General features: G+C 40.7%; 1 protein-coding gene across 5 annotated transcripts in view; it reads left to right on the forward strand.

Moving 5' to 3' along the window:
• Window positions 1-22,435, forward strand: part of FBXO11 (F-box protein 11) — a 69,199-nt gene that overhangs the window by 45,434 nt on the left and 1,330 nt on the right. For all 5 annotated transcript variants that reach the window (XM_083432855.1, XM_083432856.1, XM_083432853.1 and 2 more), the window contains exons 5-22: window positions 1,504-1,633; window positions 2,849-2,932; window positions 3,020-3,152; window positions 7,857-7,963; window positions 8,056-8,167; window positions 9,056-9,162; window positions 9,263-9,400; window positions 11,849-12,066; window positions 12,747-12,832; window positions 12,921-13,015; window positions 14,024-14,146; window positions 15,925-16,010; window positions 17,804-17,880; window positions 17,974-18,117; window positions 18,887-18,997; window positions 21,212-21,319; window positions 22,064-22,172; window positions 22,265-22,363. In XM_083432855.1, coding sequence (XP_083288981.1) covers window positions 1,504-1,633; window positions 2,849-2,932; window positions 3,020-3,152; window positions 7,857-7,963; window positions 8,056-8,167; window positions 9,056-9,162; window positions 9,263-9,400; window positions 11,849-12,066; window positions 12,747-12,832; window positions 12,921-13,015; window positions 14,024-14,146; window positions 15,925-16,010; window positions 17,804-17,880; window positions 17,974-18,117; window positions 18,887-18,997; window positions 21,212-21,319; window positions 22,064-22,172; window positions 22,265-22,363 — 2,067 coding nt within the window. The remainder of the gene's footprint in view (window positions 1-1,503; window positions 1,634-2,848; window positions 2,933-3,019; window positions 3,153-7,856; window positions 7,964-8,055; window positions 8,168-9,055; window positions 9,163-9,262; window positions 9,401-11,848; window positions 12,067-12,746; window positions 12,833-12,920; window positions 13,016-14,023; window positions 14,147-15,924; window positions 16,011-17,803; window positions 17,881-17,973; window positions 18,118-18,886; window positions 18,998-21,211; window positions 21,320-22,063; window positions 22,173-22,264; window positions 22,364-22,435) is intronic.

Genomic DNA, 22,435 nt, shown 5'->3' on the forward strand with positions numbered 1-22,435 from the left:
ATGAGCAGGTGAAATTCACTCGGCCCATGATGGAGACAAGTCTTCTCTTGCTTGCAGGTGGCACAATTGATTTGTGCCTGCATAATTGTTGAAATACACTTAAAAATATGCAGATGTTGTTTGCCATATGTTCCCATTCACAAAGTGGATTTTTGCTTGTTTGTTTTGCTTGGCTCAGGTTTTTCAGTACCCCCAATTATGCTCCAAGCCTTGTAAATAATACCAGCCATATATATGCTTTACGTTTCTTACTGCTACCATGCAACTCCTTGCCAACTTCTTCCCTCTAAAAGTCTAGAATCAGGCATGCTTGTTCAAGTAAATTTAAAATACATCAATCTCTTTAACACTTGGATTTTACTGATGGAGACAGGCTGATGAATAGAACATTCTAAAAATGGGACACCTCCCACCCAACAGTCAAAGCCTGCTTATCTCATCAAAGAAACACTTGTCTTAGGATTTACACCCTCCAATTTATGAATGGTTCGAGGTAACTAAGAATTGAATAAAGCAGCATAATAAAAACAGTAACAGGGAGGATAAAGATAAAATTTACAAACCAGGGGCCATTAAAACAAAACACAAAAATGGTGAGCAGATTAAAACATAGATCAGAGGCCTCTAAAAGCCTGGGGTAATAAGACAGATTTCACCTTGTCCCTAAAATGGTAAGAAAGGTACCAGTCTTACAAGCTTAAGGAATTCCAGCACATAGCAAGCCAGGCCACATGTGGGATAGAATGCCAAGGTGTGCGGTTGGGGCTGCTGTTCAGACCTTGATTGCGGGAGGCGGGTAGTTTCCAAATAGCAGCTAAGGAGCATGCCTAGGCATTTATTCTTGCAGAATGCACTCCTTCATATACCATTATATATGTGCTTAATATATGGCAGTGATGGGGAACTTATGGCACTCTAGATGTTGCTGGACTACAGCTCCCATCTTCCCATCTTCCTTAACCATGGACCATGTTGGCTGAAGCTGATGGGAGTTAAACTATACCTGGAGGGCCACTGATGCCCCATCCCGAGTACATGGCTTGGTCAAGTATCTCTGGATAAAGTTAAGGATGCCAGATGGAGCACATCGTTTGTTTTTATATAAGGATGTTGTTATTCCTGTTAAAAAGTTGCAAAGAGTGAGAAATGGTGCTAAATTTGACGCTGTTCAGCAAAATCCTTCTATGCTGTTAAGCGCATGTTTAAAACTTTGCTCACACCTAGACACTTACCCAAATAACAGTGCACATCTGGAAACATTGTTACTCTTAATAACTATGTTTTTATCTTAAGTGATAATTCCCAAACATGTTTAAAATAGGCAACTCTCTTTGCTTGTCTGCTGTGTTCAATGGGAAATAGACAGTTAGCAATAGCTTGAACATTTCTGAAAGTACCACTTTCAAGTTTCCAATTTTATAAACGTAATTTTTGATCCATCCAGTTTATACCTTTGTTCTGTTAAAGTCTATTCACACTTCTGTTCTGGGTGTCTTTGTTTAGGAAACGACTCTACATGGAAGTATTTGAGTATACACGTCCAATGATGCACCCTGAACCTGGTAAATTTTATCAGATAAATCCAGAAGAGTATGAACACCCAAATCCCTGGAAAGAAAGCTTTCAGCAACTGGTATGAATGCCTTTTTAAAAGCTTCCTCATTGTATTTCATGTTGTTTGAGAATGTTTCAAATGCTGAAGAGGGTGAAGGGGGGGGAGGTATGTGGTAATTCCCCCTTTTCCTCCTTATGGCCTGGTGAGCATTTGGATTTCTTCTTTTTTTCGGAATCTTTTCCCACTTCAGTTAGAGTGTCTTCACTGAGATCTCAATTCAGTCTCTTCTTAAAAATCAGCACCTCAAATTATTTACATTTAAGGTTCCCCAGCTCTCTGCCAACTATACTTCCTCATTCTAATCTGACCTTAATTCTCCCATGCAAATTCATCTTCTCTTGTTCTTCCACTTTTTTACTCTTCTGTCATAAGACTCCTCATTCTTCAGCAGTGCAACTGTCCTTAGCAAGATTTCTCCTCGTGAACGAGGCATTGACCTGATTCTCATGTCATAGTAAACATAGTTTAAAAACAAACTATGGTTTTATGTAAATGAATTGCATGCTGGTCAAAAGTTTCTGGGGCACTCCTGGTGCAACTGTACTGCGGATGAAACAAGCAAGAGGATGACTTGTTGTGCTGTCTGACTTAGCACCATGAGTGGTTCAGACTTAGTGTAGAACACTGCCACCACTGTCCAGAGTCATTGTGGGAAGGTGAGACAGAATACAGACTGTAACTAAGTTTGTCTATAATTACAATCAAGCATAATTTCTGGGACAGAAGTCATTTAAATCACTGAATGAGGAGATGAGTTTTGAATCAAGTACAACAAAGTATCTGAAGGAAAATGAGGATGTGCCAAGATTGCTGCAGTCTTGTAATCTACAAAACATGGTGGAGCTACATTTTTGCTGTGTTGTGTACGCCCCATGCTGCTTTTTAGCAATGTAGTTCTTGGACGTTTGTCATCTTCTGGAATGAGGTGTAGAAACTGAGGAAAATAACTTAGCTCAGGGTTACAGATTTGATTGGAAGGCAAAGTCTTCAATAAGATTCAGTTTCCTTTCTGTTGGCAAAGGTGCAGCTTTTTCAGTTATACCTGAAGCAAGCGACAGATCTTGGACTCCAGATCCACCTACTGAGCATGGTTAATATCAGTGCTCCGAACTCTTTTGAGGAGCTTTGCAATGCTGCACTTGTGTGTGCTGTCTGTTTCTCTTTTTAAAATGTAACCCATAGGTCGTGCTTCATTGTAGGCTTACCTCAAAATGTTTCCCCCTCCATTTTCAGTATAAAGGAGCTCATGTAAAGCCAGGATTTGCTGAACATTTCTACAGTAACCCAGCAAGATATAAAGGAAGAGAAAACATGTTGGTAAGTTTTTCCGAATCGCTTCAAGTGAATATTGACATGCCTTTCCTGTGGCTATTTGTCTTACAACTGCTTCTTCTTTTCTTCTAGTATTATGACACAATTGAAGATGCATTAGGTGGGGTTCAAGAAGCTCACTTTGATGGACTTATCTTTGTTCATTCTGGCATATACACGGATGAGTGGATATACATTGAATCTCCAATCACCATGATTGGTGCAGGTATTTACTTTGAAAGGCATCCTAGTATCAGTAGATAAAGTTCTGTTCCAGTGTGGTGTAGTGGTTAAGAGCGGTAGTCTCGTAAGTCTGGGGAACCGGGTTCGCATCTCCGCTCCTCCACATGCAGCTGCTGGGTGACCTTGGGCCAGTCACACTTCTTTGAAGTCTCTCAGCCCCACTCACCTCACAGAGTGTTTGTTGTGGGGGAGGAAGGGAAAGGAGAATGTTAGCTGCTTTGAGACTCCTTAAAGGGAGTGAAAGGCGGGATATCAAATCCAAACTCTTCTTCTTCTTCTCTTGAATGTTTCTGGATAGCAGGGAAAGAAAAGGAAACATGGGTGATGTGACTCCATTGTACTCTATTGTTTCACAGAGCACTTTTTATTGGATTTTTTTGGAGGGAGGGGAAGAGCATCTTCAAATTACCTACTGCCCAAATAAAAAGATATAATCTCCCAAGATCTGTATTAAATCTCCCTGGTCCTGAATGGGATAACTGTGGCCCTGAAGGACCAGGTGCGCAGCCCAGGAGGCACAGGTAAATTCTGTGTCCAGGGCAGCTGTATAAGCTCCATCTGGTACGCAGGCTGAGACCCTACCTGCCCATGGACTGTCTCGCCAGAGTGGTGCATGCTCTAGTTATCTCTTGCTTGGACTACTGCAATGCACTCTATTTGGGGCTACCTTTGAAGGTGACCCGGAAACTACAACTAATCCAGAATGCGGCAGCTAGACTGGTGGACTGGGAGCGGCCACCGAGACCACTAACACCGGTCTTGAAAGACCTACATTGGCTCCCAGTAGGTTTCCAAGCACAATTCAAAGTGTTGGTGCTGACCTTTAAAGCCCTAAATGGCTTTGGTCCAGTATACCTGAAAAAGCGTCTCCACCCCCATCATTCTGCCAGGACACTGAGGTCCATTGCCGAGGGCCTTCTGGCAGTTCCCTCGCTGCGAGAAGGCAGGTTACAGGGAACCAGGCAGAGGGCCTTCTCAGTAGTGGCACCCGCCCTGTGGAACGCTCTCCCACCAGATGCCAAAGAGAACAACAACTACCAGACTTTTAGAAGACATCTGAAGGCAGCCCTGTTTTGGGAAGCTTTTAATGTTTAATAGACTATGGTATTTTAATATTTCGTTGGAAGCCGCCCAGAGTGGCTGGGGAAACTCAGCCAGATGGGCGGGGTATAAATAATAAATTATTATTATTATCATCATCATCATCGTCATTATTGATTATCATTATTGATTATTGATGATTATTATTATCATTATCATCATCATTATACAGCCTGTCACTTTGCGTATCAACTTATGGGACTTCCTTTATGTCATGCTGTAGTTCTTCATCATCATCATCGTTTTATTTGTATGTTGCCTTTCCATAGTTAGAACAATGCTCAAGGCGGCTTACAACATGAAAAGATTTACATAATTACCGACATAACAAAAGTCATAAACAATAAATAAAACACATCAAAAGGTACACAACCAAATGGGGGGGGGAAATCAATTTACAATGACATAAAAAATAAAAACAATTTTAAAAAGGAACCCTCTCTACCAAGCAGCAGCAACAGTCCTTTATGGAGCCAGTCAGGCCCCACCCCAAGGCAGGTGGAAAGAGGCAGGGCAGATCCCTTCCAGCTCCCAGCAGGTTAGCCCCAACTTGTTTAGCCCCAAAGATCATGGTGAAAACTCGCTCTCAGCCCTGAATGGTGCAGCTGACTTGTTTCTGCTTAGGTAAAGGTCACAAACTACAGAACAATTGCCCAGACAGAATGAATGCCAATCTACAGCTAATGAATGTGTTTGTTCTTCTGTCTGTGGTGATGATACATAAGGTGTGTATCTAATGCTGTAGAAAGATATATAATTACTAGAGCAATTACTTGCAGATAAACAATGTTAATCAAAAGAAAATACTCTTTCAGTTAGATGACAGCAGGCGTACAGGAACTAACTACTGTGGCAGCAGGGCTGTGATTCTCCACGAATCTGGAGCCCAGCCATGCTGCCCAGAAATAAGGGGTAGGTGGAGAGTGGCAGGTATCTTTGCTCACTTCTCTCTTAGCTTGTCAGTTAAAGAGCTCATTCTTTGAGAGAGAACTATAGTATTTGATTTCTTTTTTCCTATTAGTTGGTGTCTGTGTGGTGTGCATGCCTATTCCCTTTTAACCAGCTATTTAAAGTAGTTAGCTTGTTCTGCTTTATTTATTTGCAGCATTTTTCTAGAAAGTGTGCACAATATTTTTAAACCATAAAATAAAAATAATCGTAACATGAACAGAAAAACACTGATTAAAACAATGTCAGAATAAAGCCAGTAGGGCCCAAGGTCTAAAATCATTCAAATGGTGCCTAGCGAAATAAAAATGCCTTCACCACACACCAAAAAGATCACACTGTCAGGTGAGCTTCCACTGAAAAGTTCTCTTTGCTAGCTATGTGCCTTGCCTTGAGCAGCAGGGACACTTCAACAAGGGCCTCTGAAGATGGTCTTAGGATCTGTGCAGGTATTTGTGAGCAGAGGTAACCCCATAACTTTGTATTTGGCCCAGAAATGAACTGGAAGCCAGTGCAAACGACAAGTAGTTGTGTAAGATGAGCGTATTGACCAGCTTTCCTGCTCTGTGTCTGATAATCTGAACTTTCTGGACCATGTTCAGAGGCAGTGCAGCCACAGTAAACCAAGCAAGTTGTTACAAGATGCAGTTGGTAGGTCAGCCTAAGATGATGCGAGGTGCTTTGAGACCACATACCCTTTCAGCAACAATACTGGCTGCAAGCTCGTAACCTTGGATCTCTGAGTTCTGTCCATCAATGTAGATGCAACGCCATTCAAATCCCCCATCAAAATAATTTTATAATCCAAGTATTCCAGCAGACTTGCTTCCAGGTTCTTAAAAAATTCCGCTTTGCCATCATTAGGAGCATAGATTCCTAATACCAAAAATTTCTCGCCTTGTGCTGAAATTTCAACTGCGATATATCTTCCTTCCTCATCTTTGAAAGCAATTTTTGGATTCCGTTTATCTTTGATGTAGAAAACCACTCCTCTTTTTTTGACTTTGTCAGAAGAAATAAATTCTTGGCCCAATCTTTTATTCATTAAATTTTTGTGTGTGTGTAATCTTGTAATGTGGGTTTCCTGTAAACAAATTATGTCCAAATTTTGTTTGTCTCTTGGGGGAAGTTCAGCCCCCTCCAAAACAAGTTGGATACCACTCATCTGGGGCAATCAACAGTATTTACATCTTGTTTGGATTGACTATAACCACTTTGCTCACAAGTATTAAGAGGAGAAATTCTAAAGCTGCATGAAATAAATATTTTCTATACTGAATCTAGCTTGTAGGGCCTTTCATTCTGACAGATACTGTACTTAAGTTGCAAACTTGCACTTCGCCATCAAGATGAGAATGTTGGATTGTGGCTTTCTGCTCCCCCTGCTGGCTTCTTAAGAATAGCACACGTGTTCTTGAAAAAACATCTGACTTCTTCAACCAACTCAATACAGTCGTGCCTTGGTTCTGGAACAGAATGCATTCTGGAAGTCCATTTGACTGCAGCCAGTCGGAAGCCATGCCAGACATTCAGCATCCGAAAATCATTTGAAATCCGGAATACTCACTTCCGGTTTTTGATTATTCGGGAGACGAAATGTACGAGTTCCAAGGCGTTCAGCAACCTCAGTACGACTGTATATTGGTTTACACTAATTTGGATACTAGTAAATGTTGGTGTTCATTTGTTGTAAACTGCCTTTAAAAAAAGTAGTGGTGAAAAGATGTGTAAAAAGGTTTTGGAGAAATAAAGAGCCATTAACTAGAACTAAATGTCTTGCAGTTTATTCAATAAAGCTAATATTTTAGCTTCATAGTTATAAATAGAAACAGGGATCTGTTGTCTGTGAGGGATGCTTTAGTAGTATTCTGCATTGAGCAGGGATTGGACTAGATGACCACCAAGGTCCCTTCCCTGCACATCCCTGATGGTCTAGTGCAGGGGTCGGCATGGTTTACCTCGCCTGGGCCGGATCACTCCAGTGGAGATCCCTCTGAGGGCTGGATTGTAAGCGCGTGTTCCCACGATTTCCGGCTCCTGCGCATGTGCAGATGCGATTTCCGGCACCGCGGAAGCAAGTCCCTGTCCCGCTATTCTGGTTTACTGCAGCGCGCAGGGGCTCACCAAGTGGGTGGCTTGATTCGTGGGCCAGTTAAACAACCCCCGTGGGCTGCTTGTGGCCCATGGGCCTTAGGTTGCCAACCCCTGGTTTAGTGGTCAGGATTTGGCGCTCTCACCAAGGTCCCTTCCCACTCCATAATTCTATGAGTCTAATTTAAAGTATAGCATTAAAGCAGATTCTTCAGTAAATACATAATGATTGTTCTAGAAATCACAGTTGACACTTTATTAATTCTATTAGCTTTTAACTGAAGAAATGTTTCCATCTAAAACCTGGGAGTTGGTCTGTTGAGAATTGGACTTTGAGAAAACTTAACAGAAAGATCCTTCTATTTCTTGTAAAATGAACTTACTGAATGAATCTGAGACTGAATGTCTGTACTTAAAGAGCCAGAGCTGTTATCCTGAGTCACAATGGAAGTATAAAGCTTATTGCTGGAACAACGTAATTGTAGGTTGTATTGGAAATATGCTGTGCATTTTCAACCTTCAGCTTTATTATTGTTTCCCCCGCCAGCACCCGGGAAAGTGGCAGATAAGGTCATTATAGAAAACACAAGAGATTCAACCTTTGTCTTCATGGAGGGGTCTGAGGATGCTTACGTTGGTTATATGACAATCAGGGTAAGAAACATGGGAGCAAGCACTTAAGTTGAAATTACTTGAGTTGAAAGAAATGGATGGCTTGTAACGAGTTTTATTGTATTTACTTTCAGTTTAACCCTGATGATAAATCTGCACAACATCACAATGCTCACCACTGCTTAGAGATTACAGTTAACTGCAGCCCAATAATAGACCATTGTATTATTCGAAGTACTTGTACAGGTTAGTAATTTCTCTGTTAAAACTGTCATGAAGTAACAGGTGTACAAGATGCACAAGGGCTGGAGACCAAACAACTAGGAATCTGCCCCTGATGGTGATCAGCCATCCAACCGTGCCTTCTCCTGCCCATCACTACTGGAATTGGGAGGCATCTTGACCACTCCCTTCTACCTGCCCTCCCAGAATCATTAACCCACCACCATTCACCCAATATGCAGCTAGGGGATTGGACCACAGAATACTAAACTAAGAACCCAGTACTGCACATGTCCCACACCATCAGAAGGAGACGTTAAATCTCCTAGCTACTCTCCTCCCCCTGCCTCTCCCCCTGTTATTCCACTAAGGAAGAACTCCACAGGCCCTAGACCACACCTGCATCTGCACAAACACTCCTACTTGCAGCTAGATGATACACAGGTCAAACAGCTGTTGTAACACGCACGCGCTCTCTCTCTCTCTCTCTCTCTCTCTCTCTCTCTCACACACACACACACACACGCTCACTTGAAGAGCAAACCAGGCAAGGACCAGGATGCTGCAAACTCAGTCCCCAACTCCCCAACTCCCTGTTTCTCTGTGGGTCTGTTCACATGGTGTAAGTGTAAGCAAGCGAGGTAATGAATTAGCTGGCTTGGGGCAACACAAGTCATCCTAAGCCCTCTGCTTTGGCTCAGGATTCATCTGAAGCCATTTCATGCCCCTACTATCTAGTTTATCCTGAAAGGTTAAGCCAAGATAATTGGCAAGAACCTAGCCAAGTTCGTTCAGTGTTTCCAAGTTACTTCATTTTCTTTTATCATTTTTAGTGGATGATGCAAGTTGTAGGTCTCTTATGAAGGCAGATCTAATTCCAGTTTTAAAATGTAAATGTTCTTTCCTCTTCAGTTGGTTCTGCAGTCTGTGTTAGTGGTCAAGGAGCTTGTCCCACTATCAAGCATTGCAACATCAGTGATTGTGAAAATGTTGGTCTCTACATTACAGATCACGCACAGGTGAACACTCTTTCCCATTCCCCCCGTCCCATTTTTTCCACCTTGAAAAAATAAAATTGCCTGATCCATCTTCAATTTACACTATTTTCTGATATTTTAGGGAATATATGAGGACAATGAGATCTCCAATAATGCATTAGCTGGGATTTGGGTCAAAAACCACGGAAACCCTATTATTAGAAGGAATCATATTCACCATGGGCGCGATGTTGGTGTTTTCACGTTTGACCACGGCATGGTAATGTATACTTTTCCTTTTGAGGGGAGCTTATGGGGTGGGTGGGGTGTGCATATTTCTGTGGGGAAAGTGAATTTTTGTGGGTGTTAAAGCTGCTTGTTTTTGTCCACCTGTTTCCCGTGTGATGGTTTCTCTTTTGCATGGCCCTCAAGTAAATAATGTACATTGGAGACTATTGAGACCCAGAGCAGAAGTAATGCCTGGTTAGAAGACTGGGAATGTGCAGCAGGTTCCCTCACCCATGTGAATGCCTGCCTCCATTGCTTTATTAGCATAATCTTTGGTGAAGTGCTACATTGTCACAAGTGCTGGCTACCGTTCCTTTTTAAACCAGGGTTTAGAATGGGTGTTTCAGCTGCTTCATGTACGTCAGCCGCTTGGCACAATAGGTACCAAAAAATTGGTACTAAAGCAGAAGGACAATACCTCCTCAAAAGCAGGCCACTGAAATTCTGACATTCCCGCCCCGCAGGCTAGGTTTTATAATTGGATTTGGAGGTTAGGTGTAGGATTGATATGGAAAAGTGTCTTCTATCCATCACTGTCTCTTCATACATCTTCAACAATGATGATCACAAGATCATTTTTCTTCCCTCAATCTTTGGTTGGTGCATTACATTAAGCTCCTTTCCACAACATATTTCAAAAACTGGGAAAAGAATTCCAATTACGTGGAGATTCTTGATGTTTTATTTTCAGCTTGCCCTTCACATGCTGCTTTGTTCTGAAATTATTGTTTTCCAGTGTTTGCGTTAGTACTTGTTAGGGCTGATTTACATTTGCAGGATATACTTGACATATTATTATTTGTTTTAGTTTTGTTAAAGTTTATTTTACTAGCCAAAGGCCATGACAAATCCATTCAATCACAAACAGTATAAAATATAACACAAACAACTTCAAATAAAAATAGTAACTAGAAATTATGAGAGAGGCGATAACAGAGGAACCACCATGGCTACACTGAGTTTCAATTTAGTCCTCTGAATTCTCCTTACAATTTACAGCTCCTTTTTTTGCCACCAGAGCCAAAAAGACCTCTTATGTGTCACTACAGCATTGTTGTTACTCAGCAGCCACTTTCCTGTACAATCGGGTTTTAGAAAGCTCCGCCTTGGATCTGTGTACAATGGCAATTGCCCCATGTGAAAGAAGATGTTTGCCATGAGGCATCAATGTGGCAGAATCACCCGGTGTTGACTTTGTAACACTGAACTTTAATGTGAGAATGTGGCCTTGGCATTGACAATTCTCTGCAAGACTCTAGGTTGGTTCAGATTTAACTAACACTAAGCCATAGTTTCGGATTATGAGGATGAGTCTTGGTGAGTCTTCCGTCCCCTCCTGCTTCAAACCAACCACAATAATTCAAAAGCCTTCAGTTCCATTTTAGATTAACCTCCTATTGCTGTGTGGTCTAAGACCAGAGACACCTGGATAGCTCAGCTGGTTAGAGCGTGATGCTAATAAAGCCAAGGCTGCAGGTTTGATCCTCATATGGGGCAGCTGCATATTCCTGCATTGCAGTGGGTTGGACTAGATGTTCCTCAGATGATCCTCCTTCCAACTACAATTCTATGATTCTCTGGTTAATCTGTGGCTAGTAGAAATAAGGCAATCTAAAGCCACAGCTCATTAAACTGGCTTGCTTTTATTACCGTATTTTTTGCTCTATAAGACTCACTTTTTCCCTCCTAAAAAGTAAGGGGAAATGTGTGTGCGGCTTATGGAGTGAATGCAGGCTGCGCAGCTATCCCAGAAGCCAGAACAGCAAGAGGGATTGGTGCTTTCACTGCGTAGCGATCCCTCTTGCTGTACTGGCTTCTGAGATTCAGAATATTTTTTTTCTTGTTTTCCTCCTCCAAAAACTAGGTGCATCTTGTGGTCTAGTGCGTCTTATAGAGCGAAAAATACGGTAACTATAGGGAAGATTAACCACAGTGTAGGGTTTGAAAAGCACACAGCTTCATTCTAAAACCTTCTTATCCCATAGTTGTTACAGATGGGGTAGCATGTGAGCCGTATAACTCACACCGTTCGCAGCTAACACGGCCAGCCATCAGGCATGAAGGGTAGTATAAAAAACAACAACAACTGGGGACATGAGGTTGGAAAAGTCTGTGCTAAATCATAGTTTGTGGTTATGTTACACTTAAACAGTGTGCTTGTGTTATGTCCAACTCTGCAACCAAAGAAATGGGCCTGTTTTCTAGTGCAATACTTGAAGTGCTTTTACAGTTGTTCAGATGGAGCATGTGGTCCTGTCTCTTAAAAATTACTCTGTAAGCCAACATGAGCACTTGCAGTTTTAAAGAAATAATAAAACAGTCTAAATGTATTTTTGTGCAGTACCATCTTTATTATAATGTCAGGTAGCTGGGGGGGGGGGGGAAGACACCCAACCAATTATGTTTCCTTACCACTCCCCATTTTCTTCCTTGTTTTCAGGGTTATTTTGAAAGCTGCAACATACATAGAAATAGAATAGCAGGTTTTGAAGTGAAAGCTTATGCCAACCCTACAGTAGTTCGTTGTGAAATCCACCATGGTCAAACTGGAGGAATCTATGTTCATGAAAAAGGAAGAGGACAATTTATAGAAAATAAGATCTATGCAAACAATTTTGCAGGTGTATGGATTACTTCAAACAGTGACCCAACAATAAGGTATCTGTCTGTATTTTGGCCTAGATTCTCAAGCCCTTGGACATAAGTGGGGACTGGCCCACCCTCTGTGGGCCATTTTTGACAAATGGGTAGCGTCACCACCTGTCAGTCACCTGGTATCATATGACATCAGGTAATTCAACTTCAATTGAAGAATCAGCAGTGCACTCTTTGAGTGCTCTCTGGATTCTTCTTCTGTAGCCCTAGCTTGAATTCAAGCTGTGGCTACCAAAGATTCCAGCCAAAAGAAGAATTCAAGCCTTATTTTTTGCTAGGGCTTGGCTCTACTTGAGAGCTCTGACCCTATTCCAGCAGGTCCTGTATTTGGAATCAAATTTAGAAGGCACCAAATGCAAGTCCTGCATTCAGAGGAAATATCAGAGGCTCATCAAAGGAAACATGGATGGCATTGTAGTGTGTGTTGCCACTGATATTTGAGGATCATCTGATTTCTAAGCCATCATGCAAGTCCAGCCTCATAAGCTTTCTAGATGGGGACTACCTGGGAACGTCATAGAAACCATTCTAAGCTGTTAAGAGTAAAGAGCAGTGTTATGTGTAATAAAAATGAATTAGTCTTCCATTTAGAAGCCACAGTTCTGTGTATACTGTATAGCCTATGTACATTTAGATTATGTGGTGCTTGACAACTTCTGTTTTCTCTGGCTTTTGCACCTTAGGGGTAATGCAATTTTCAATGGGAATCAAGGTGGAGTCTACATATTTGGTGATGGAAGAGGCCTTATTGAAGGAAATGACATATATGGTAAAAAAATGAATATTTGCTTTGCTGCATTTGATACTCCTTGTGTCCTTGTGCCACATTTTTATTCATACTTAACCTCTTTTAACAGGAAATGCATTAGCGGGGATACAGATTCGGACTAACAGCTGTCCCATTGTTCGACACAACAAGATTCATGATGGCCAACATGGCGGTATTTATGTGGTGAGCATCTCTGTGTGGTTTTGATGTGAACTCAACTCAGAAATATTTTCGCTAGAGCCCTTTTCAGGCATTCAAAATGTGGAATGTAAACGTGTGGTTGGGTAAAGAACCTGGAAGGGAAAGCTTGTTAAACATATTAATCTGGAAGGGTTTTTTAAAAATGTTTGCTTGAAAGTGTTGGCAGTTTGGCATCTTTAACCTCTAAACGTTTGAAAACTTGTCTTGTGTTACTAGGACACTTTAAGTCTCACCAAAATGAAGAAGTCATGATTAGGCCACAAATTGAGGTTAGAGCCTGATTGTCAACCTGCATAATTTAGATTGCTGATATTACACTTTTCTTTCTTATGCTATATATGAAAGCATTTAAAAGAGGGTTTTAAAAATTCATGGAGGGTAAGGCTATATTCTATCTCCACTGGCAGAGGCAATATGCCTCTATATCAGTTGCTGGGAGGTGCTGATGATGAGTGTTGCGCTTGGGACCTGCTTGCAGGCTTCACCCGGCATCTGGCTCTGGCTTCTATGAGAACAGGATCCTGGACCAGATGGGCTTTCGGTCTGATCCAGCAGGGTTGCTCTTACATTCATATTTCCCAACATTGGCTAACTGTGATCTTGATAAATTAAAGCATTGAAGCAGATTCACTCTTCTAATAGTAAACTAAGATGGAGAGGGCTGCCGAGATTGTAGGCAAAAACATGTCGTTAAGGAACTAGTGGGAAATATCTGCATGCTTGGTATAACTTTGAGGGTTGCAAAAGTAAAAAAACAAACAAAACTTTTTTTAAAATTAAGGGGTGATCCCCAAACACCCCAGTGAGGACTAAGTAAGCATGCTCAGTAACCACCGAATGGTGAGTTACAGTTGGAAAAGAAAAATTAACTGGCTACAAAGAGAGTTGAAGGAACAGGGCTGCAGCTGACAAAGGAGCTAGGAACATTTAAAAATAAACTTTTTTTTTGCAGGTCCTGCTTTTGTTTACCAGTTTTTGTTTTGCTTTCAGCATGAAAAAGGCCAAGGTGTGATTGAAGAAAACGAAGTTTACAGTAATACCTTGGCTGGAGTCTGGGTGACAACAGGAAGCACGCCAGTGCTGAGAAGAAATAGAATACATAGTGGTAAACAGGTACGTCCCACCTTACTATGTGGTTGGCAGTAATGCTGATTTCAAACTCTTTACCAGATGGCTGGATTTTTTTTAAAAAATGTGAAATTTAAAGAAATAACATTTGGATTTTTTGCATTCCAAATTGCATGGTTTCTTAAAAAGTGAAAATACTAGCGGTTGCATCCACTTAAGTCCTACTTAGAGCAGACCCAGTGAAATAAATGTTCTTGAGTCAGTCAAGTCCATTCGTTTCGGTGGACTTTTGTCTTGAGTTTGACTTAGTTGGATATTAGACAAAGACACTGTGGGTGATTCCCAGGTCCAAGTATTGGGGCTTAACCTGCTCTAGATATATTTGCACTCCCTCTGAAAGAACAGGCACACTGTTTAGAAGGCCTCTTGGAACCTCCATTGTGAAGAACACCTATCACCAGCCTTGGTTGGTATGTCAACTGTGTCCTTTCCTAGACACAGATAGCTTGGCCTCTGTGATTCATGCACTGGTAGCCTAACATTTATACTCCTGTCATGCCCTGTGTGGAGCTTCTCTTACAACTGGTGTGGAGGCTGCAGCTGATGCAGGATGCTGCAGCCCACCTGGTGAGTGGGGCTGCTTACCAGGCACATACCATGCCAGTGCTAAGGGACTTTGCCCTGTCTGCCTATTAGCCACTGAGCAAGTTTTAAGCTCTTGTTACTTAGATATAAAACCTTTAAAGACTCTGGACCAGGTCACCCAGAAAGACTGGCTTCCCCCCCATTGCCCAGAAAGGGCATGAAATTCAACAGGTGTGGAATCCTGCTATTCTCGACGCACCCTGGTGATTGGCTTGTGGTGACACAGAGGGGGCTATTTCACAGGTGGCCGCAGTGTTAGGGAATGCTGAAATGTGGTCGGCCCCATCTGTGTTGGCATTCTGGCTCCAGAAGATGCAGCTGTTTGGGATTGTTTCATTGCATATTTCAATCATGGACATTTATTTTGTTTAATGGCACTGTTTGTGTATTTTAAATGTGATGTATTTTCAATTCTGTATTTTAACAGTGTTGTACAGTAGGTTATTTTTGTTTTGTAAACGGTTTAGAAACCATTTTGGCATTCAGCAGTATATGAATAGATATAACAATACAACCCAGTATTCTGTTAAGCCACTGTTAAGTAATGTGGATGTAAGCATGTTAGCTCTGCAGTTAATCACAATCTAAACTGAATTGGTATCCGTATTAGATTCATGTTGAATGAGGCTTTTCTTTCTAATTGAAAAACCAGTTTGATCATTTCTCAGATATGAATATTTACACTATGCCTCCCAAACACAGGCATTTCATTTTTACCTGATGAAAATAAACTGTTCTTATTTGCTCAATAAGCAGAAAGGAGCAACACTGGGAACAAGAAAAAAAAAATCCTCAGTGTGTTGGTTCCTATCGTCCCATATTTAACTTTACTAAGTCTCATGTATGGGATGCTGGTCATAATCATGAAAGACCCTGTATAGGAATATTTTAAATATAATCTCTCTACAGGTTAAAAAAAAAGGAAAGCATGCAAAATGTATACAGAGTAACAAAGATGTTGTTATATAATGTTGTTATACAAATAAAACAGTGTAAATAAAACTATTTTACCGGTTTTAGTAGTCAGATTTACACTATTGTTCTCGAAATACATGAAGTAGTATTAGTGAGATACTTGATTTAATCAACCTCTTTTCTTTCCGGTTTAAATCATGGCTTTAAATTGCCATGATATAAAAATTAATTTACCATTTCCCAATGTCTCTTTAATGCTCCAGGTTGGTGTTTATTTCTATGACAATGGACATGGAGTGCTGGAGGACAATGATATCTATAACCATATGTACTCAGGGGTTCAAATCAGGTAAAGTATATCTTCATTTGTTTTGCTTCAAAATGTTTTTCATATATAAACCAGTTGTCTTAAGTCAGTGAACTGTCAACGTTTCTCACCATCTTAACAATTGCAGTACATATGTTACTTTAGATTTGGCTGTTTTCCTTTCCTGTCCACCTGCAGGATTATTATGTGGTACAGTGGTGCCTCGCAAGACGAAAAGAATCCGTTCCGCGGGTTTTTTCGTCTTGCAAAGCAAGCCCATTGACGGAGTAGCGCTATTAGCGCTATTGACATTTTAAGGGCTATAAACGGCTTTTTAAGGGGTGGGGGATTAGCGGTTTTGCTGCTAAAATGCTTTTAGCAGCTAGCGATTCAAAATAAGGGGTTTTGGAGCAAAAAAAACCCCCGAAAATTTTCGTCATTTTTTGTCTTGCGAAGCAAGCCCATAGGGAAATTCATCTTGCGAAGCGCCTCTGCAAACGGAAAACCCTTTCGTCTTGCGGGGCACCACTGTAGTAGCTCTCATCTTGGGCTTGAAATTGTTGGAAGCGTCAGACCCATGTCTTTCAATGACTAGTTTTGTATTTGGCCTGGGAGACAGATTCTGTTCCAGGAGTGGAAAAGCAATTTCCTCTGAACTCCTAAGATGCCAGCACTGGAGTGGATAGAGTCCAGTGCCCTGGCAAGGATACAAATCACCCCGTTCCTGGTCATCAGAAGAATCATTTGAGGAGAAGGGATGGTGTGATAATTAAGCTACCTCTGTGGGCATATAAGGGAGAATGAATGTTGGGTGGTCACACCTAGAGAGCTGGCCACGAGTGAGTGCAACCCCAAGCCAAGGAGGTTAGCAACCCCTGTTCTGATCTAACGTTTGTCAAGCCTTTATTGGATGACCTCAGAGTAAGTCCCTGTCTTTTATCCTCATTTTTCTATCTGCAAAATAGGAGTTCATTTTACAGAGTTCTTGGTTTTCATCAAAAAATAAAAACACACTTAGTTAACCAAGTGTGTCATATGAATTATATTTTCCCTTCCCTTTTAAACACAGTGAAGAGCTGCAGGCTGATAAAAAAGAATGGCAAACTCCTTCCGTTCACACAAGCAGTTTCTTAACTTTCATCATAGAGCATACTTGAAAGATTTTTTCCATCGCTAAAAATACTCTTCAGTTTCTCAACTTTTCAGGGTGTGGTATAGAGTCACTTTAGAACATGAGAGGTGCCATAAAAAATTAATTGTAGACATATAAGCCCCATTATATTCATTGTTCTTTATACTACAGTATAAAGATATACTAGATGTGTTCAGATGATAGGTACCCGAGGGTTGAGACTAAAAGGGTTCACAATTATTTCCAGTGATATTGAAAAGGAGTGGGTAATATTATAAGGGTGTGGGAATGCTAGCCAAGAAAAAAATTGCACCTTAATTAAGAATTTAAGCTCCCCCTTCAGTATTTAAAAAATAAAAAGAAGAGAACATCTGGTACAGCCATGTACATACTTTCAGAACCTTTATCTGCCAGAACATTACTTTGTGAGTCTGGATTTGGTTCATAGCATAGGAGAGAGTCTGCATTCAGCTAAACAGGGATCTCGTGGTCTCAGGGATTGTTTTCTATACATGGTGAGAGGGGAAGGTATAGGAAGAAATGTATGAGTGCCTGGCGTACTCTAGGCTTAGCATGCAGGTACTTAAATATTTCTTGATTGTACAATGCTGATAATGGTTTTTAAATAATCAAATGTAGTTCATGTCACATGTACAAAATAATAAGCTATTTCTGAGTAACCTCTTTGTTTGCTTATGTACAGAACTGGAAGCAACCCCAAAATTAGGCGCAACAAAATTTGGGGAGGCCAGAATGGTGGGATTCTTGTTTATAATTCTGGTAAGCTTCCCCTCTACTTCATTCTTATAATTTAAAATATGAGGCTGTTTCACCCTAATGCAAAATCTTGATGTTTTATTTTATGTTTGAAAGGGCTCGGCTTTATAGAAGACAATGAAATTTTTGATAACGCAATGGCTGGAGTTTGGATTAAGACAGACAGCAATCCCACATTAAGAAGAAACAAAATCCATGATGGAAGAGATGGAGGCATCTGTATATTTAATGGGGGCAGAGGTACTAGTCCACTCACTTTTATCATGTTTACTTTTAGCCAGAGTGATGTCTTTTTAAAAATAAAATGAAGTCTTTGTTCTCTTTAATCAACTGTCACTGTGACCATATTTTGATCCTCTGAGAAGCTGTTTAGTCATATTTAATATAAAAAGGAGCAGTAATTCTCTATTTAGCCACCAAGAATATGTCTGCATTGCAGGATCAAAATTTCACTAGCTAAACTGTGGCCTTTTCTGAGAGTTTCAAATTGTGGTTGAAGAAAGAATATGTAAAACCCTTTCTTCCTGTTCAGATAACCAAGCTACATTTTTCTAATTCAAATAGCTGTTGGAGCTCAGCTAATTCCCACTTTCTGCAGAAAACATTTACCGTATTTTTTGCTCTATAAGACTCTCTTCTAAAAAGTAAGGGAAAATGTGTGTGCGTCTTATGGAGCGAAGGCAGGCTGCGCAGCTATCCCAGAAGCCAGAACAGCAAGAGGGATTGCTGCTTTCACTGTGCAGTGATCCCTCTTGCTGTTCTGGCTTCTGAGATTCAGAATATTTTTTTTCTTGTTTTCCTCCTCCAAAAACTAGCTGCGTCTTGTGGTCTGGTGCATCTTATAGAGTGAAAAATACAGTGTTAATATTTGAATATGTCTATATTCCACGTGTTAAAAAGCAATATATATCTACCATCACCCGGAACAATTACTGTACTCAGTATTTATTTATTTTCTGTGCTTGTGAACAAAACAAATTTCAGACTGATTATTTTTGTTCTGTCTTAGGTCTCCTTGAAGAGAATGATATCTTTAGGAATGCACAAGCTGGGGTCCTTATCAGCACAAATAGTCATCCTGTGTTAAGAAAAAATAGAATATTTGATGGATTTGCTGCTGGTTTGTATTTGATTTATATTGTCTTTATCTCAGAATAGTGTTAAGACCTCAGATCTAGGACTGTTCAGTCATTTGCAAATATTCTGATATTTCATAATGTCTTAAAATCACCAGTGAACTTTGTCCAAGTATTCACCAGTGAATATTGTCCAAAATATCAGTGGTGGTTTTCTTTTTTCTCCCTTAAAAACTACTGGTTAGCCAGGCCACCCATGTTTTAAATGGCCAACATTTTGGAAAGGAGGAAGAGAGACCACATTTTGCCAGAAGTGAATTGCTGAATTAGTAATTTAATAGGCAACTCTTTCTTTCACTGTTGGAGATTGAGACTTTATTTAAATCATTTTGAAACCTCCTTTATATTTCAAAACTTTCATAAAAATGTAAAGCTTTGTGTCTATTTTTCCTTAAAAGTTATAACTTTTCATACATTCAGCGTATTTCTTCCTCCTCCCACCTTAAACCATGTCAAGCATTTGTATATAATGCATAGGCCTTGTTAGTTACATTTCATTTTTTCTCTGTGCATTATCATTTATTTTTTACCAATGGTTAAGGGCCATAGAAAAGCAGAATTTTTAGGAAGGATTGACTTCAGTGATCACTTCAAGGCAGCCTGTAATTTTTCATAGGACTATAGTATCTGCCCAAGGTGTTATTCTACAAAGCACTCTCATTAATTATTGTTTGACCCATTTCCAGTCATCACTTTGCACAGCCCTCTGTGGCATAATAATAATAATAATAATTTTATACCCCACCCATCTGGCTGGGTTTCCACAGCCACTCTGGGAAGTTTACAGCATATATAAAAACGTAGTAAAACATTGAGCGTTAAAAACTTCCTGATACAGGGCTGCCTTCAGATGTGATAATTTTATTATTATTTTAACCATTCAAGGGATAACTCTGGCCACTGCAAGCATGGTGGCGATGCATCTTTGCTTCCCCACTCACATTAAATCTTAAAGAAAAAAGCGTCTTTGCTAGGCAGAGACAACATGGAGTAACATGCCACAATACAAACAGCTCCATGATATATCCTGGAGCTGTAACAATGAAGCAAGCTTGCGAGGTGATGAGCACAGGGGGAGAAAAACTCCCCAACAAATGCAGTCAAACATGGGTTCACTGCCGGATCTGAGTGAAGAAAGCGTACTTCACCTCCATTGCTTCCTCTGTTTGTCATTCAGTGGAGTTGTTCCAAATAGCCATGGGCCTATACTTACAGGCTCTAGCGAGGTGTTACGAGCATAAAATTGCTTGGATCTGGTGCGATCCGGACTCCCCCTTTGGAGCAAGTGCTACAGAGGTGTAAGGAACACTTGTCGGCTGTTGTTGGGTAGGTTTCAGTTGCTTTGGCCCAAGAACGTGTACAGGGTGCTTTGTCAGTTTGTGCAGCTACTGTTAGCCTATAAAATCAGGCAAGAAGGAGACAGTGGGTGGGGCCAGGCTAATAATTCATGCTTTGCTTTGAGAGGTGGCGGCGATAAGACCATTCTTGAAGAAACCTGACTTACGTTTTAGGCCAGCGGCAGATGTCTCCTTGAGAGGGTGGTTGTCAACATTTTTAAGTCCAGTTCAATCAAGATTCAGGCCTACTTTTGGCTTAGAAACTGCCTTGGTCGCCACCCTGTATGATGACTTGTGTTGGGAGAGACAGAGAATGCAATGATCTTGGCATCTTTCAATACCGTCAGATTTGGAATCCTCCTGGAATAACCGGCTGAGTTGCGGATTGGGGGCACCATATTGCAGTGGTTCTGATTCTACTTGGACAGCCAGTTCCAGAATTGTTCGGCCCCCAAGGGAGATTGTTCGGCCCCCTGATTCTCCAGTATGGGAACTGATTCTGTTCCCCATACTATTAAACATCTGCATGAAACTGTGGGGTGTGGGGTCATGCAGGGTCTGTGGTAATTGATTTGAGGGCCAATAAACTGAAGCTTCATCTAAGACTGAGACGTTCCTAGCTGGTGGTTTTCCCGTCTAGTATGCAGCCTGCTCTAGATGAAAACTCCAAAGTTTATAATCATTCAAGTAGCAAGTAACTGAGACAAATAGCATTTTAATACTTTTTTAAGAGTGCAGTTTCTGCTAATTAACTAATATACCATTTCTCTTTGGATAGTACCAGAAGAGTCAAAAAAATTGTTGCGACAGCTAAATATGTCACATTTTCTGCTAAACTAACCTTTCCCCCTCTAATTTAAGGTATTGAAATAACAAATCATGCAACTGCAACTTTAGAAGGCAATCAGATTTTCAATAACCGGTTTGGAGGTTTATTTCTAGCCTCTGGAGTCAATGTGACAATGAAAGGTATGTTGAATTATGCTCATTTGTAATTTGTAAGTTACTGAAACTGTTACTGAAACTCTTTATAAGGGATACTCAATGAAAATAGAACCCCAAAAGCACCCTCATGTTTAGAAACTTGCTTTGACAGCTTCTAAATTAGCCATTTGTGATCGTTTTGGTAGCTCAGTTTAAACAAACCTCTTCCGTGCAAAACTATTAATGTGTCTGACATACACACTTCCTAGCAGTGGCAATGTATTTTCTCTTAGTATTTGTTTTGTGTGAACAGCAGGTGCAGCAATATTGGTGAAGAGTAAGTAGTGTGTTAAAACTTGTACAGTCGTGCCCTGGATCCCGAACACCCTGGAACTCTGACGTTTTGGCTCCCAAGCGTCGCAAACCCAGAAGTGATTGTTCCAGTTTGCAAACGTTCTTTTGGAACCCAAACATCCGATGGGGCCTCCGCAGCTTCTGATTGGCCGCAGGAGCTTCCTGCAAGCCAATCAGAAGCCGCAATTTGGTTTTCGTACATTTTGGAAGTCAGAGACTTCCGGAACAGATTCCTTTCGACTTCTGAGGTACGACTGTACTGCAAAACTCTTCATCATGCGTAAGCTTCAATCCTAAAGGGATTGTGTAATCTTATTTCAGATCAAATCCAGCTGTTGAATCGGAGGTTTTCAGAGTCAAGCTACAGCTCATGCACTATAGAATGGCTCACTATGCCGCAGTAAACTGTTAAATCTGATCACTGTTTTATTGCAGATAACAAAATAATGAACAATCAAGATGCCATAGAAAAAGCTGTCAGTAGAGGCCAATGTTTATATAAAATATCAAGTTACACCAGCTACCCCATGCATGATTTCTATAGGTAAGCAAGTATGGGATCTACTTTTCCCACAACTTAACATTTGCATGTTTTAAAAAATGGATCCGTTTTAAATTGTTAACTTTGCATTTTAGATGTCACACTTGCAACACCACAGACCGCAACGCCATATGCGTAAACTGTATTAAGAAGTGCCATCAAGGACATGATGTGGAATTTATTAGGCATGATAGGTATGTTGACTGACCCTTGATTGAAAACATAGTGCCACTTTTTTCCCTGCCAGTATTTCAAAGACTTCTCTC

The sequence above is a fragment of the Podarcis tiliguerta genome, assembly GCF_965153285.1.
Source record: "Podarcis tiliguerta genome assembly, chromosome: 3".
Taxonomy (NCBI): domain Eukaryota; kingdom Metazoa; phylum Chordata; class Lepidosauria; order Squamata; family Lacertidae; genus Podarcis; species Podarcis tiliguerta.